This window comes from Carcharodon carcharias, chromosome 8, assembly GCF_017639515.1.
Source record: "Carcharodon carcharias isolate sCarCar2 chromosome 8, sCarCar2.pri, whole genome shotgun sequence".
Classification (NCBI taxonomy): Eukaryota; Metazoa; Chordata; class Chondrichthyes; order Lamniformes; family Lamnidae; genus Carcharodon; species Carcharodon carcharias.
This window is the reverse complement of record NC_054474.1, coordinates 140050617-140063728: the sequence shown is the minus strand read 5'-3', so window position 1 is coordinate 140063728 and position 13112 is coordinate 140050617. Positions and strand designations below refer to the sequence as shown.

The 13112-nt window shown below is 40.6% G+C and overlaps 1 protein-coding gene across 14 annotated transcripts in view; it reads left to right on the top strand.

Moving 5' to 3' along the window:
* Positions 1 to 13112, top strand: part of ehmt1b (euchromatic histone-lysine N-methyltransferase 1b) — a 171579-nt gene that overhangs the window by 108903 nt on the left and 49564 nt on the right. For 13 of the 14 annotated variants that reach the window (XM_041192991.1, XM_041192994.1, XM_041192999.1 and 10 more), the window contains one exon: positions 12099 to 12200. The exons of the other annotated variant lie outside the window; for it this stretch is intronic. In XM_041192991.1, the coding sequence (XP_041048925.1) occupies positions 12099 to 12200 (102 nt within the window). The remainder of the gene's footprint in view (positions 1 to 12098; positions 12201 to 13112) is intronic. 14 annotated transcript variants of the gene reach the window in all.

Below are 13112 nucleotides of genomic sequence, written 5' to 3'. Positions count from 1 at the left end.
CTTGGGTCTACTTAGCTTTTTCGCAAAATTGTAGGACTATACATGGATAAGGTTATAGTTCATTAGCAATAAAACCTTCTGAAGAACTTCTTATAACTACCATGCTAACAAAAATAACCTGTATCCTATGAAGCTGTGGGACAGATTTTTGTTACACCAGCATGCTATTCCAGCTGGCCATGTAATATTCTTTGTATCTTTGATGGAAAACGATAACCTATTAGAAGATTAATATTTGACAAAGCTTTTGTAGAAGTCTGATAAATTTCACAATGTGTGTGAATTATGTAATCCTATTTTTCCCAATGGGAAAGAATAAAATAGAAGAATATTATTCCAGTGATAATTTCTTACAAAGCTAAGCTAGAAAATGACACCAAGTAAAGCTTTTTAAACATTTTTTTGTGAATTGTGAGTGTCAGTGGCAAGGCCAGCATTTGTTGCTTACCCTTAATTGAGAAGGTAGTGGTGAGCTGCCTTTTTGAATCGCTGCAGTCCATCTGGTATAGGTACATCGACAGATTGTTAGGAAGGAAGTTCCAGGATTTTGACACCGCAGCAATGAAGGTATGGCAATGTAGTTCCAACTCGGGATGGTGTGTGGCTTGGCGGGGAGCTTGCAGGTAGTGGTGCTCCTGTGTGTGTACTGCCCTTGTTTGTTGGGTGGGAGAGATCACAGGATTGGAAGGTGCTGTCGACCATGGCGAATTGTCGCAGTGTATCTTGTATATGTACACGCTGTTGCCACTGTACATCAGTGGTAGAAGGAGTGAATGTTTAAGATAGTGAGGGGCGTTTTGTCCTGGATGGTGTTGTGCTTCTTGACTGTTGCTGGAGCTGCACTCACCCAGGAGAGTATTCCTTCACATTCCTAACTAGTTAGGGTTTGTGTACATTTCTGGATGCCACACTATAGGAAGGATGTGAACGCGTTGGAGAGAAGTGCAGAAGTGGTTTACGAGAATGGTTCCAGGGATGAGACACTTTGCTTATGAGGAAAGATTGAAAAAGTTGAGACTGTTTCCCTTGGAGAGGAGAAGGCTAAGGGGAGGCTTAATAGAAGTTTTCAAAATCATGAAGGGTCTGGACAGAGTAGATAGGGAGAAACTGTTGCCGCTCGTAAGCGGATCGGGAACCAGAGAGCACAGTTTTAAAGTGTTTTGCAAAAGAAGCAAATGTGAGGCAAGAAAAATCTTTTTCACACATCGAGTAGTTAGGGTTTGGAATGCACTGCCTGGAAGTGTGGTGGAGACAGGTTCGATTGAGGCATTCAGGAGGGCATGGATAATTATTTAAATAGAAATAACGTGCAGGGTTGCGGGGAAAAGGCAGGAGATTGGCACTAAGTTAAAATGCTCAGAGAGCCGGTGCAGACACGATGGGTCAAATGGCTGCGTCCTACATCGTAATGATTCTGTGCCCTGTGGATGGTGGATAGACTTTGGAGAGTCAAGAGGTGAGTTACTTACTGATCTGCTCTTGTGGCCACAATATTTATATGTCTGGTCCAGCTCAGTTTAAGGTCAGTGGTAACTCCAAGAAGTTGATAGTGGGCGATAGTAATGCCATTGAATATCAGAGGAGATGGTCATTGCCTGGCACTTGTGTGACGCAGATGTTACTTGCCACTTATCAGTCCAAGCCTTAACACAACAGCTGGTAAATGCTGAGCTGTTCAAGTCCAAGAGGGAAACTTGAAGTAGCTGCCACAACTATTTTACAGTTTGTAATTATTTTGAGATGCGTGCCTTGAATTCAGTAGTAATAAGTCTTATAGGTTTCTTACAGAACTAAATTAAACCTTTATTAAATAAAAAACAATTTTGAGCACATACATAGGTTTACATATTACTTCTGTGATAACTCTTAGCTCCCCTAGTTAATCTAACACCTAGTTACACCTCTGTTAAGACAACATAGGAATTTGGATTTGAACAGGCAAAGTGCACACCTTGGGCAGTCGACTTCAAAGTGAGCTTTCTCAACTTCGGTTCCTTGTAGACAACAGCTTGAGGCTTAGGTGCTGGAGGCTTTTCACACTTGTGTTAGACTTTAAAATGCATTCCCTTTCACATAGCCTTCTCACCTTTGCACATATTTTTCCTTTTGAATGCAAGTTCCTGTTGTTTCACAATGTCTTTGGACTTTACTTCTCTAATAATAAAAATCTATCATAGTATAATCTTACTAGTAATCTGGGAAAGATAAATACACTGTGTCTTAACTTCTTCTGGCTAGGCGTAACATTTCATCCCCCCTTCTGAATTCAAGCTACACCGGTTTATTTAAAAATGCAAATGTCCCTTTACACTTCACGTTCTAAAACTGCACCCATGTTTACCTATTTAGCATTTCAAACCGAGCTTCTCTTTTCACATCAAAGTACCTAGACCAGCTGTCTGTAATTCAATTAAAGCCCATACACGCACACAGACGCCACTATTGCTCTACAATCAATTCCCATAACATTATGAAAATTATTATATACTCCTGACATCCCCTCCTTATTAAAAATCGAACCATCATAATTTAAAAAGACGGCTCATTTTCTGAACCCATTTTACATTAGTTCCTATACTTATTACTCTATTACATTATCAGATGCATGCAGTAACATAATATATATACACAAATCTTTGGTATCAACAGAAATCATTGCAGTCCAGTGTCCAAATGTTAAATGTCTAATTTTCCCTTTAAGCTTCAAGTTCTTGGCAATGCATCTGCAATCAGGTTTTGTCATCCAACCACATGCATAGTCTGTAGATTAAATGGTTGCAGTAATAAGCTCCATCTGAATAGCCTTGCACTTCTGTCTTGAAATTTGCCCAGAAACTTTAAAGGTTTGTGATCTGTATAAACAATTGTTTCTGACAAATTATTTGCAACGTAAATTTCAAAACGCTGCAATATGAACAGAAGAGCCAAAGTTTCCTTTTTGATCATTGAATATCTTCTCTGTTGTATATTCAACTTCCATGAAAAATACCATATCGGTTTTTCAATCCCAGTGCCATAATCTGTAACAGTACAGCCCCAATGTCTATATCAATTGTGTCAATGGCCACCTTAAATTGCTTGGCATAGTTGGGTACTGCCAAAACTGGTGGTGTAACTGATACAGTCTTCAAACTGTCAAATACCTTCTGACACTCCTTTGTCCATTGAAACTTCTTTCTTTTTAATATTTCAGTCAATGGAGTAACCACACTGCTCAAATTTGGTACAAATTTCCAATAAAACCCACTCATGCCCAGAAATCTCAAAACTTCTTGTTTTGTTGTAGCACAGGGAAATCCATGATAGCTTTGACTTTCACACCTCTTGGAGCCATCTTACCACGTCCAATGGTATGACCTAGATATGACTTGCACTTTTGCGAATTCACCTTTAGCCAAGTTTATCACCAAATTAGCTTCTTGCAATTGATTAAATAATGCTTCCAGATGTTGTAAATGCTCCTCCCACATCTGACTGAAGGATACAAGTCATCAATATAAACTGTACAACTGCTCAGACCTGCAATTGCTTTGTTTGTCAGTTTTTGAAATGTTGCAGGTGCATTTTTCATACCAAATGGCATGACTTTAAACTGATGTAGCCCATCTGGCATCACAAAAGCCGATACCTCCTTTGCTCTCTCCAATAACGGTACTTGCCAATATCCTCTTAGCAAGTCAATGTTTGTGATAAGTTTCAATTGACCTACTTTCTCCATGCAATCTTCCAACCCTGGTATAGGATATGAATCTGCTTTTGTCGCTGCATTCACCTTTCGATAGTCCACACACACTCTTTGTGTTCCATCCGGTTTCAGTACCATCACAATAGGTGAACTCCAGTTGCTGCAGTGAGACTCAATGATATCATTTTGAAAAATGAATTCAATTTCTTTCTGTACTTGTGCTAACATTGCTGGATTTAATCTATAAGAATATTATCAAAGATGAAACTCCTACACATACATCAGGTATAGCTAAATTTGTCCTTCTCAGCTTAATCCCACATATAGCTTTGTGTGACTGCAATAGCTTACCCAAATCACTTTAACACTTGTCTGGAAGGTAACTCAATATTACATATAAATTTTCAAGTACCCCTTCATTATCCAGTTTGATTGGAGGAAAATCAGTTTCAGAATCCTGCATTTCTACCTCTTTCTCTTTATCTACCACCACTGACATTTCCCTTTGGTCCTCTTCCCTGTCAAAGTGCTTTTTAAGCATATTTACATGACACATCCTCGGCTTCTTTCTTCTATCTGGAGTATTTATTAAATAATTTACTTCACTCGATTTCTTTTCAATCCTGTAAGGCCCACTAAACCTTGTCTTTAATGAGTCATCCAGCACTGGTGACAGAACTAGCACTTTCTCCCCAGCAACAAAATTATGAGCTGTAGCTTTCCTGTCTGCCCTCACTTTAATCACTTGCTGTGACATCTTTAAATGTTCCGTAGCCAACTCTCATGGTCTGTCCAATCTTTCCCTGAAGTTTGATAAATAATCCAGGAGAGTAGTTTCTGAATTTTGACTCACCAATTTCTCATGAACCAGTTTCAGTGGTCTCCTTACCTCATGACCATAAACAAATTCAAAAGGACTAAAACCATTCGATGCATTAGGAGTGTCCCTAATAGCAAATAACAAGAATAGAATTCCCCATCCCAATCCTGTGGATAATTCTGACTATATGCCCTCACCATAGCTTTTAGAGTTTGATGCCACCTTTCCAAAGCCCTTATGACTCAAGATGATAAGCCGTTGACTTAAGTTGTGTTATCTCCAAACTGCTTATACTTGCTTAAACAACTGTGACATGAAAGTTGAACCCTGGTCTGATTGTATTTCCTTAGGTAAACTATATCTTGTAAAAAAAAAATCAGTTATCTCTTCCACAATTTTCTTTGTTGTAATATTTTGCAAAGATATCACTTCAGGAAATCTTGTAGACACATCCATTATTGTCTGTAAGTACTGATTTCCAATTTGTGTCTTAGTGGGGTCTTACACAATCAATCATGACCCTTGTAAAAGGTTCTTCAAATGCTGGAATTGGAATTAAAGGTGCCAGCTTAATCACTGCTTGTGATTTCCGTATCACCTGACATGACATACAGAATTTGACTACATCCCTATGCAATCCAGGCCAATAAAAATACTTTCGTACTTTCGCCTGTGTCTTTCTAATTCCTAAATGTCCCCCCATTGGAATTTCATGAGCATTCATCAGAATCTCATTTCTATGTCCAAATGGTATTATCATCTGTTGCACCTCTCTCCAGTTTTCATTTGCTGAAGCATGATAAGGCCTCCATTTTCTCATTAAAACATTACCCTTAAGGTAATAACATTCTGGAATACACTTTGCCTCTGTTTCTGAGTTGTCTGATATAACAGTTTCATTTGCGAATCCCTTTTTTGTAACTCCAATAACTGCCTTGAGTTTAACACCTCAGCTAAATCTTCCTCTGTTCTTTCCTCCTGAACAATATTTTCAAACACAGTGCCAGCTAATTGGACTTCCATATCTTCTCTTTGAACTTCCTATTCTTCTTGTTTCAACCTATGAGCCTGTGATCATATTATCTCACAATCTCAAAATAATCCAGGATGTTCTCTCTGCAACACTGTGGAAAATATTTCTGCAGGCTGCTCAACTTTCATAGGCATTACCCACATCTGTGACCCAGCCACATCATTACCCAAAATAAATTGAACCCTTGCATTCAGCAATTTTTCCACTGCTCCAACAATAATTTCATCTGTTTTCCACTTACTCCTTAAAATTATCTTCTACAATGGAATAGTTTTAGCATCTCCATGAACCCCACTTATTATCACCTCCTGTAATACTTCCTCTGAACAACAAATATTACTATCCCACAACATTAAGGATTGACTAGCCCCTGTGTCTCTTAAAATTTTAATATCTTTACCTACTCCACCCTGTACACATGGAAGGACTTCCCCTTCATGCACAAAACCTTTAAACATTTCTACAACCTGCTCCTCAGAATTCTCTTGGGTAAATTGTGAACATATTCCCACTTCTTTATCTGTCACTGATTCTTCCTGTTTTACCTGCAAAGAAACCACTGGATTTTCCAGAACCTACAGTACGTTTACTTGCAGAACTTTTCTGCACCCCACTAATCCCAACAGATTTTCCCTGCAATTTCCAACAAACTATCTATGTGTGTCCAACTTTATTACGATGAAAACACCTCAATTTTTGAGTGTCGTTTCTACCCTCAGCACCTTCCTTTTTATTCTGAGAGCAAACTTTCTGGGAATTTCCACCACCTACTCCTCTTCCCTGACTACCCACCTTCCTTTCACCTTCCCACTTTCTATCCTCCTCTGACTTAAAAGGGTGACACAAAAAAGGTTTAGTTCCATAAACTAACTCATAATCATCAGCTATTTCTGCTGCTTGTCTTACCATTTCAACCCTCTGACCCCCCCCCCCCACGTGTCCTCACTACCAAAGGAACTGAATCTTTAAATTCTTCCAAAAGAATTACCTCTCTAAGAGCTGCATATGTCATCTCTATCTTTAATGCTCATATCCACTGGTCAAAATTACGTTGCTTTACCATTTCAAACTCAGTATAAGTTTGCCCAGGCTGTTTTCTCATATTCCTAAATTTCTGCCTGTATGCCTCAGGAACCAACTCATATACACTCAAAATAGCCTTTTTTTAATACATCATTCTCAGAAGAAATGTCAGTGAACTATGAAGCATAAACCTCATGTTCTCTACCCACTAACCTGGATTGTAAGAACAATGTCCAGTTTTCCTGTGGCCCTTTCATCTGTTTGGCTATCTTCTATAATGAAATAAAGAATGCTTCAACATCTCTCTCCTAAACTTTGGAAGAGCTTGTTACAAATTTAAACATCTCCCCACTGGGTTCTGATCTGGAAATAAGTCTTTCCTCACCTCCTGATGTCTCTTTTTTTAACTGCCATCATTTTAAGCTGGAATTCTCTGTCTGTCTTTTTTCTTTCCTGCCTCTGCCTGTTCCCTTTGAAATCCTCTTTCTCTTTCCTTTCCTTTTTGTGCTGCCTCAGCTCAAGTTTTTTATTTTTAGCTGAATTTGAACCCATTCCAATGAACCAGCCCTTGGAGAATTTGGTCTCTCAGGTATTCCTTCCAATTTCAAATGCTGTGCTATACCTTCAATTATGTCTGATTTTCTGACCCCTGCAGGCAACCCTAATTGTAACTTTCCTGCCAATTCCATTAACTTAGCTTTATTTGCCTTTTGTGAACCAACCAAAATTATAACTACAACTCCCAGGCAAGTCTTAGCAACTGCTAAAGCCATATTGCAGTCTCACCACTTAAAAAAAAAAATCTCACACCAATCCCTGAATTCAAAGTGCTTTTTGTACTCGTAACCTTAAGGTTCACCAACTCCAAGCAAATCCAGAAATTTCAGATATATCCCTGAGGAGCTCAATTTTGTTATAGCACAGTGGCTGCTAAATGCTGAGCTGCAAATCCCAGAGGGAAACTTAAAACAGCTGCCACAACTATTTTACAATTTGTATTTATTTTGAGACGCATGCCTTGAATTCAGTAGTAACAAGTCTTATAGGTTTCTTACAAAACTAAATTAAATCTTTATTAAATAAAAGAATGATTTTAAGCACATACATAAGTTTACAAATTACCACTGTAACTCCTAGCTCCCCTAGTTAATCTAACTCCCAGTTACACTTCCATAAGGCAACAGTAAAACACACAGGCCAGAATTTTACTTTCGGCGTGCGGGGGCGGGCCTGATATGCCAGAACGTAAAATGACACGCAGTGACGTCAGGCGTGCGTCCGGACATCTTTGCGCCGTCTCGCGATATTTCGCTTGGCGGATGTGCACCAGAGTTGGCTGCGTGCCTGCCGCCAGTTGAAAGGCCTATTAAGGCCATTAACAAAATAATTAATTTCAACTTTACACTGCCCATCCAACCTTACGGTTGGCGGGCAGGCAAAAAGGCCAAGCGGCCTTTACGTTTTTTTAGGAAATCTCATCCACGAGCGGGATGAGGTTTCCTAAAGCTTTTACTACTTAAATAAAAAGTTTCTATGGAAAATAAAAACATGTCCCATCTCAGTTGACACAGTCACATGAGGGGACATGTTTCATTAAATTTTTAATGTTTGCAGATTTTTTTTAAGCAATTGCTTCAATCTCCCTGAGGCACAGAGCTGCCTCAGGGAGATTGAAGCTCCCCCGCACCGTCCGCACAGATAGCACTCAGCACCACCGCTCTTGTATTAAGCCGGGCAGGCCTTAATTGGCCCGCCCATGCAAAATAGCGGTGTGGAGCCGATTATGGGCGGTGGTCGGCTCTGCAATCGCCCCCGCCTACTTCGTCAAGCCCACCCAACGCGGGAAAAATGCAGGCCATAGATTTAAACAGACCCAGGCAAAGTGCACACCCTGGACAGTCGAACTCAAAGTGAGTTTTAACAGCTTCGGTTCCTTGTAGACAGCAGCATGTGGCTTAGATGCTAGAGGCTTTTCACACTTGCATTAGATCTTAAAATGCTTTTCCTTACACACAGCCTTCTCTCCTTTGTACATATATTCCCTTTGAATGCAAATTCTCATTGTTTCACTATGTCTTTGGACTCTACCTCTCTAAAAATAAAAATCATGGTATTAATTTTACCAGTAATCTTTGGGGAAAATAAACTCACTGTTTCTTAACTTCTTCTGGCTAAGTGTAACATTTCATCCCCTCTTCTGACTTCAAGCTACTCTGGTTTATTTAAAAATGCAAATGTCCCTTTACACTTCACATTCTAAAACTTCACCCATGTTTACCTATTTAGCATTTCAAACCTAGCTTCTCTTCACATCAAAGCACCCAGACCAGCTGTCTGTAATTCAATTAAAATGTGCACACGCGCGCGTGTGCGCACGCACACACACACACACACACACACACACACACACACACACACACTATTACTCTACAAAAATTTCCAATAACATTATGAAAATGCTTATATACTTCCTCAAACCTGATTATTTGGGGCAATGAAAATAATGTAATGTCTACATGCAGTGAGGAACATGAAATTCATTCATCCTTAGTTTATGTTGCAGGGACGCGATTTGCAGCACAACTGCGCCCATTTAGCAGATGGACTTGGGTAAGACACAATCTGTTTACCCATTTCATCTTGTTGATTGTGGTGCAAATTCCTGCAGTTCCAGCGCAGCTCTTGTCTTCTGATTGTGCGCAAGGTCTACATACAAAGCATGAAGCGCTGGTAGCTTAGCTACACATAGCGTGGTGCATGCAACCTGCAGTTTTTTTTAAAGAAAGGATGCCTCTTAAAGGGAAGATGGCAAGAAACATTTCTGCAATGGGAATTCTCACAAACTGAACACCAGCACACACAGAAAGATCCTTACTTATTCATGTTGCGTTCGAGGTTTTAGTGGTCAGGTGGGGAGCTCCATCAAAAGGAATTGGGGGCAGGTGACCAGGAAGATCAATTCCGGAGTCTGGTTCTAAGGACCTGGCAGCGATGGTGCAAGAGGTCCAGTGACCTCACGAGGGTGGTCAGCGTCAGTGATTGCATTTTCACACGACATTGAACCCACCACGTCACCAACCTCTCGCGCAGTAATGCACCACAGCCTCATCACTCCCCCAGAAGCCCTCCCTGCCACTCAGGACTTACACCTAAGATACCCCATCTTGCCCTCACAGGCTTACTGTTGCAGCCAGCCTCACACCCACCTCTCACTGCCTCCACATACCTGTGACAGGCATATCACCCAGACATGTGTAGCACTTAGCTACACAGGCACTGACATTCTGCCTTCTCTCTTGCAGGACAAGGTGGCACTCAATAGAAAGTAGCATAGCAGAGCTGGCAGGGCACAAAGACACCTGCATCTCCTGAGCCCTACGAAGGAGATGGCTTTCTGCATCATGGGACCGCCTGTGTCGGGACCTGCAGCATCCAGTGTCACAAAGTATTGAGGATGAGGGCATCTTCCTGGCCTATACCCCTTCTCAACTCCAAGCATAGCCCTCATTCTGCTATCTGGTATGATAAGCAAGCTGCTGACGGTGTTACCATGGACCTCTTGCTTCCCACCCCAACCCCTTCCTCACAAGAACCTTCCACTTCTCAGTTCCTCTTTTCAGGCAACCAAAAAGTTCCACCTGCACAGCTAACCACCCCAAGGTAGAAGGGAGAGAACAGCAGTACAACAGTGATGAAGATGCCTCTTCGCTTGATCTGACATTTACAGATACCAGTTCAGGCACTGGCACTGCACCTTCCTTGGAGTCTAGCATAGAGTTGGGATCAGCACATGGTGAGTCATCGGGCATGAATGAGCTGCAAGCAGACCAGGGTAAAGGATAGTTCATTTCCCAGCTTATCATTGTGCTGCAGAGCATTTAGCTGAGGACCTTGATGTGGTAGCATGCAAGAGAGCTCTGATTGGGCATGCATACTGAGAAGAGAGCTATGTTGGTGGGTGGACGAGGCAGCCTCCTGTCAAAGAGCATGGAAAGTCTGTCTCCATTTTGGCAGAGGATATAATGCAGAACTTGCCCTCTCTGCAGCCTCTGCTCCATCTCCCTATTGTGCAGCAGACCCAGGGGCACTGTCAATGCAGCCCCTGTAGCTGTTGTAGCCTTTGTGTGTTTTCCTTACCATCCCTGTGAGGATGCAACGACAGTCTCTGACAAATCAACCAAAACACCCCCAAAATCATTCTTGAATAGTGCCTGAAAGTACTGTAGAAAATGTTCCACAGATTTTAGTTAGAATGCCTGGTGCTGTAAATAACACTCCTGTAGGACCCATCTTGCTGCTTCATGCTCTTTGCAAGAGTAGACAATGCAGGCATTGTCCAATTTTGAATCCTGGTATCACATTAGGTTGAGCTGTGTGGTGTCAGAAGAGCACTAATTTGACATGCTTACGCACATGCAGGGGACGCAAATGTGTTAAGGCCAAAATAATTGAGGATGCCATTTAAATAGTGGCCCATGACACTGTTGCCCCAGGGAACAAGGTTGGCTTGTCTATGCGAATTAATTTCATGGCCTGGAAGTTTGAAGGTCACAGGACACACAAATCCCCAGTTATATTCCATGGCTGCGATATGTAGCTTTTGTGTTGGACCTAACTTTTTAATGAACTGAACATTGATGGAGGTGAGTGATTTTGTATTAGGCAACCAATATCAGCATCAAATAGTCCTGCGTCGGATGTATAGGAGATCTGCAAACAAAGTACTGAGCTTCAAGAAGATGAGCACCAACTTTTGGCTGTCTATTTGGCTGTTGAGACCACAAATTAATGACAGTTTTGTACTTTGGGCTTGACTAGAAACTAGTTTAAACCATCTAAAATCAATTCACAAGATGCTTAGAATTAACTGAAACAGGAGACTTTGATCCTGTCAGTCAAGTTTAGATTTAAACCCAGTTCCCATTAACCATTGCCTTGTATCCAGTGTACTGTTTCATGCTTTGGCATTAGTATAATTTATTAATTTTCAATATTGAGATCAATTTAAAATTATAAAGTCAAACTTCTTGGGTTGATATTGGCCTTTGTTACACCAAGAAAAATATGAAATGAGTGTAAATGATACATTGTTAGAAGCTGCATAAACTAATATTGTCCCACAATCAAGTGCTTAGTTAGAAAAAGGCTGCCTTTGTAGTTGACCTTTGACCTCAGCAGCTTACTTCCACAGTGATTTGTCAAAAAAAATCTCTGCCTTGCTGGCTTTACAGAGTCTGCAGATGGTGTTTGCTTTTTACCTCATAATTTTTTTGCTTTGCAAAATAATTATGAAAATTGAATATTCTCAGTAGTTTTAAGTTTTATTAATAACTGAATATGCCGCCAGTCAAATTGCTTTGGATTTCTGTAATTCAAAGAGAAAATATACTCATTGACATTGGAGTTGGCTGCTACTGGGCATTCCTGAGACTTTATTGGGACAAAAATTGGAAGTTAGTGACTGCATTTATCTGTCTACATATTTTTATGCAACATTTTACATTTAACATACGGTTACATTCTGATTTTGTTCTCAGGATGTTGAAGGTTCAACTTGCCTTCATCTGGCTGCTAAAAAGGGACATTATGATGTGGTTGTACATCTTCTGTCCACAGGATTAATAGATGTGAGCTGTCAGGTGAGTCAGATATTTGTGTAGGTGTTATAAGTTGCATGTCCCACAGACCCGATGTCAAATGTTTGTTCCCTGAACTCACTACAGTTGTCAAATCTGGTTGCTATAATCCTGGAGGATTTGCCAAATGATCCACCTGCCTTGAAACATCCGGACCTAAGCTCTCAGCATTGGTCCATCCTCCAGATGTATTGCCTTCCAAAGCCAATTGGAAAGGAAACAGACTCTTCCTTACGCTAATTGATTAATCTTGATTTTTGTAAAACAGCCTATTTTCCCTATCTCCATTATTTTATAATTAATGCAAGTGTTCAAAGAAACTGGAAAAACAACACAATTTGATTTAATGCCCCTTTGGTTTTTCTCCTGGGTTGCTTGTAGTGGTGACCTACAGATTAATCTTCAATTTCTGCAGACTCCAGGATGACCCTGAAGGGTTGGTAACCCAAACCTCTACTGAATTAGTCAGAATTCCTATTAGAATTCCTATTAGAACAGTGATGGAGGGAAAAGTAAGTTAGGATTCCGATTATTGATCTATAACCAGAGAGCCCAACTGGAAGTACTTGTTTCTAAATATCAAGTCGGGTTGTCAACCCTCCAGAGTTGGCCTGGCATCTTCAGGAATTGAAGATCAATCTGCAGGACACTGTTGTGTGCAACCCTGGAGAAAAATCATCAGGGCACAAAAATATATATTTTTGTCTTTTTTTGAGCATTTCTCATTACCAAATATAAAAAATATTGAAATTGGAAAGAAAAAGGTTGTTTGGCTGATGGTCAAGCATCATCCAATTGGGTAATGAGTTGTTTTGCTTTCCAATTGGCGTAGGAAGGCAGTGCGTCACATGTTGGCCGTGTAAGGCAAGAGTATGGGGGCAAGTCGTGTGATGAAACCACCAGGAGTACATTACA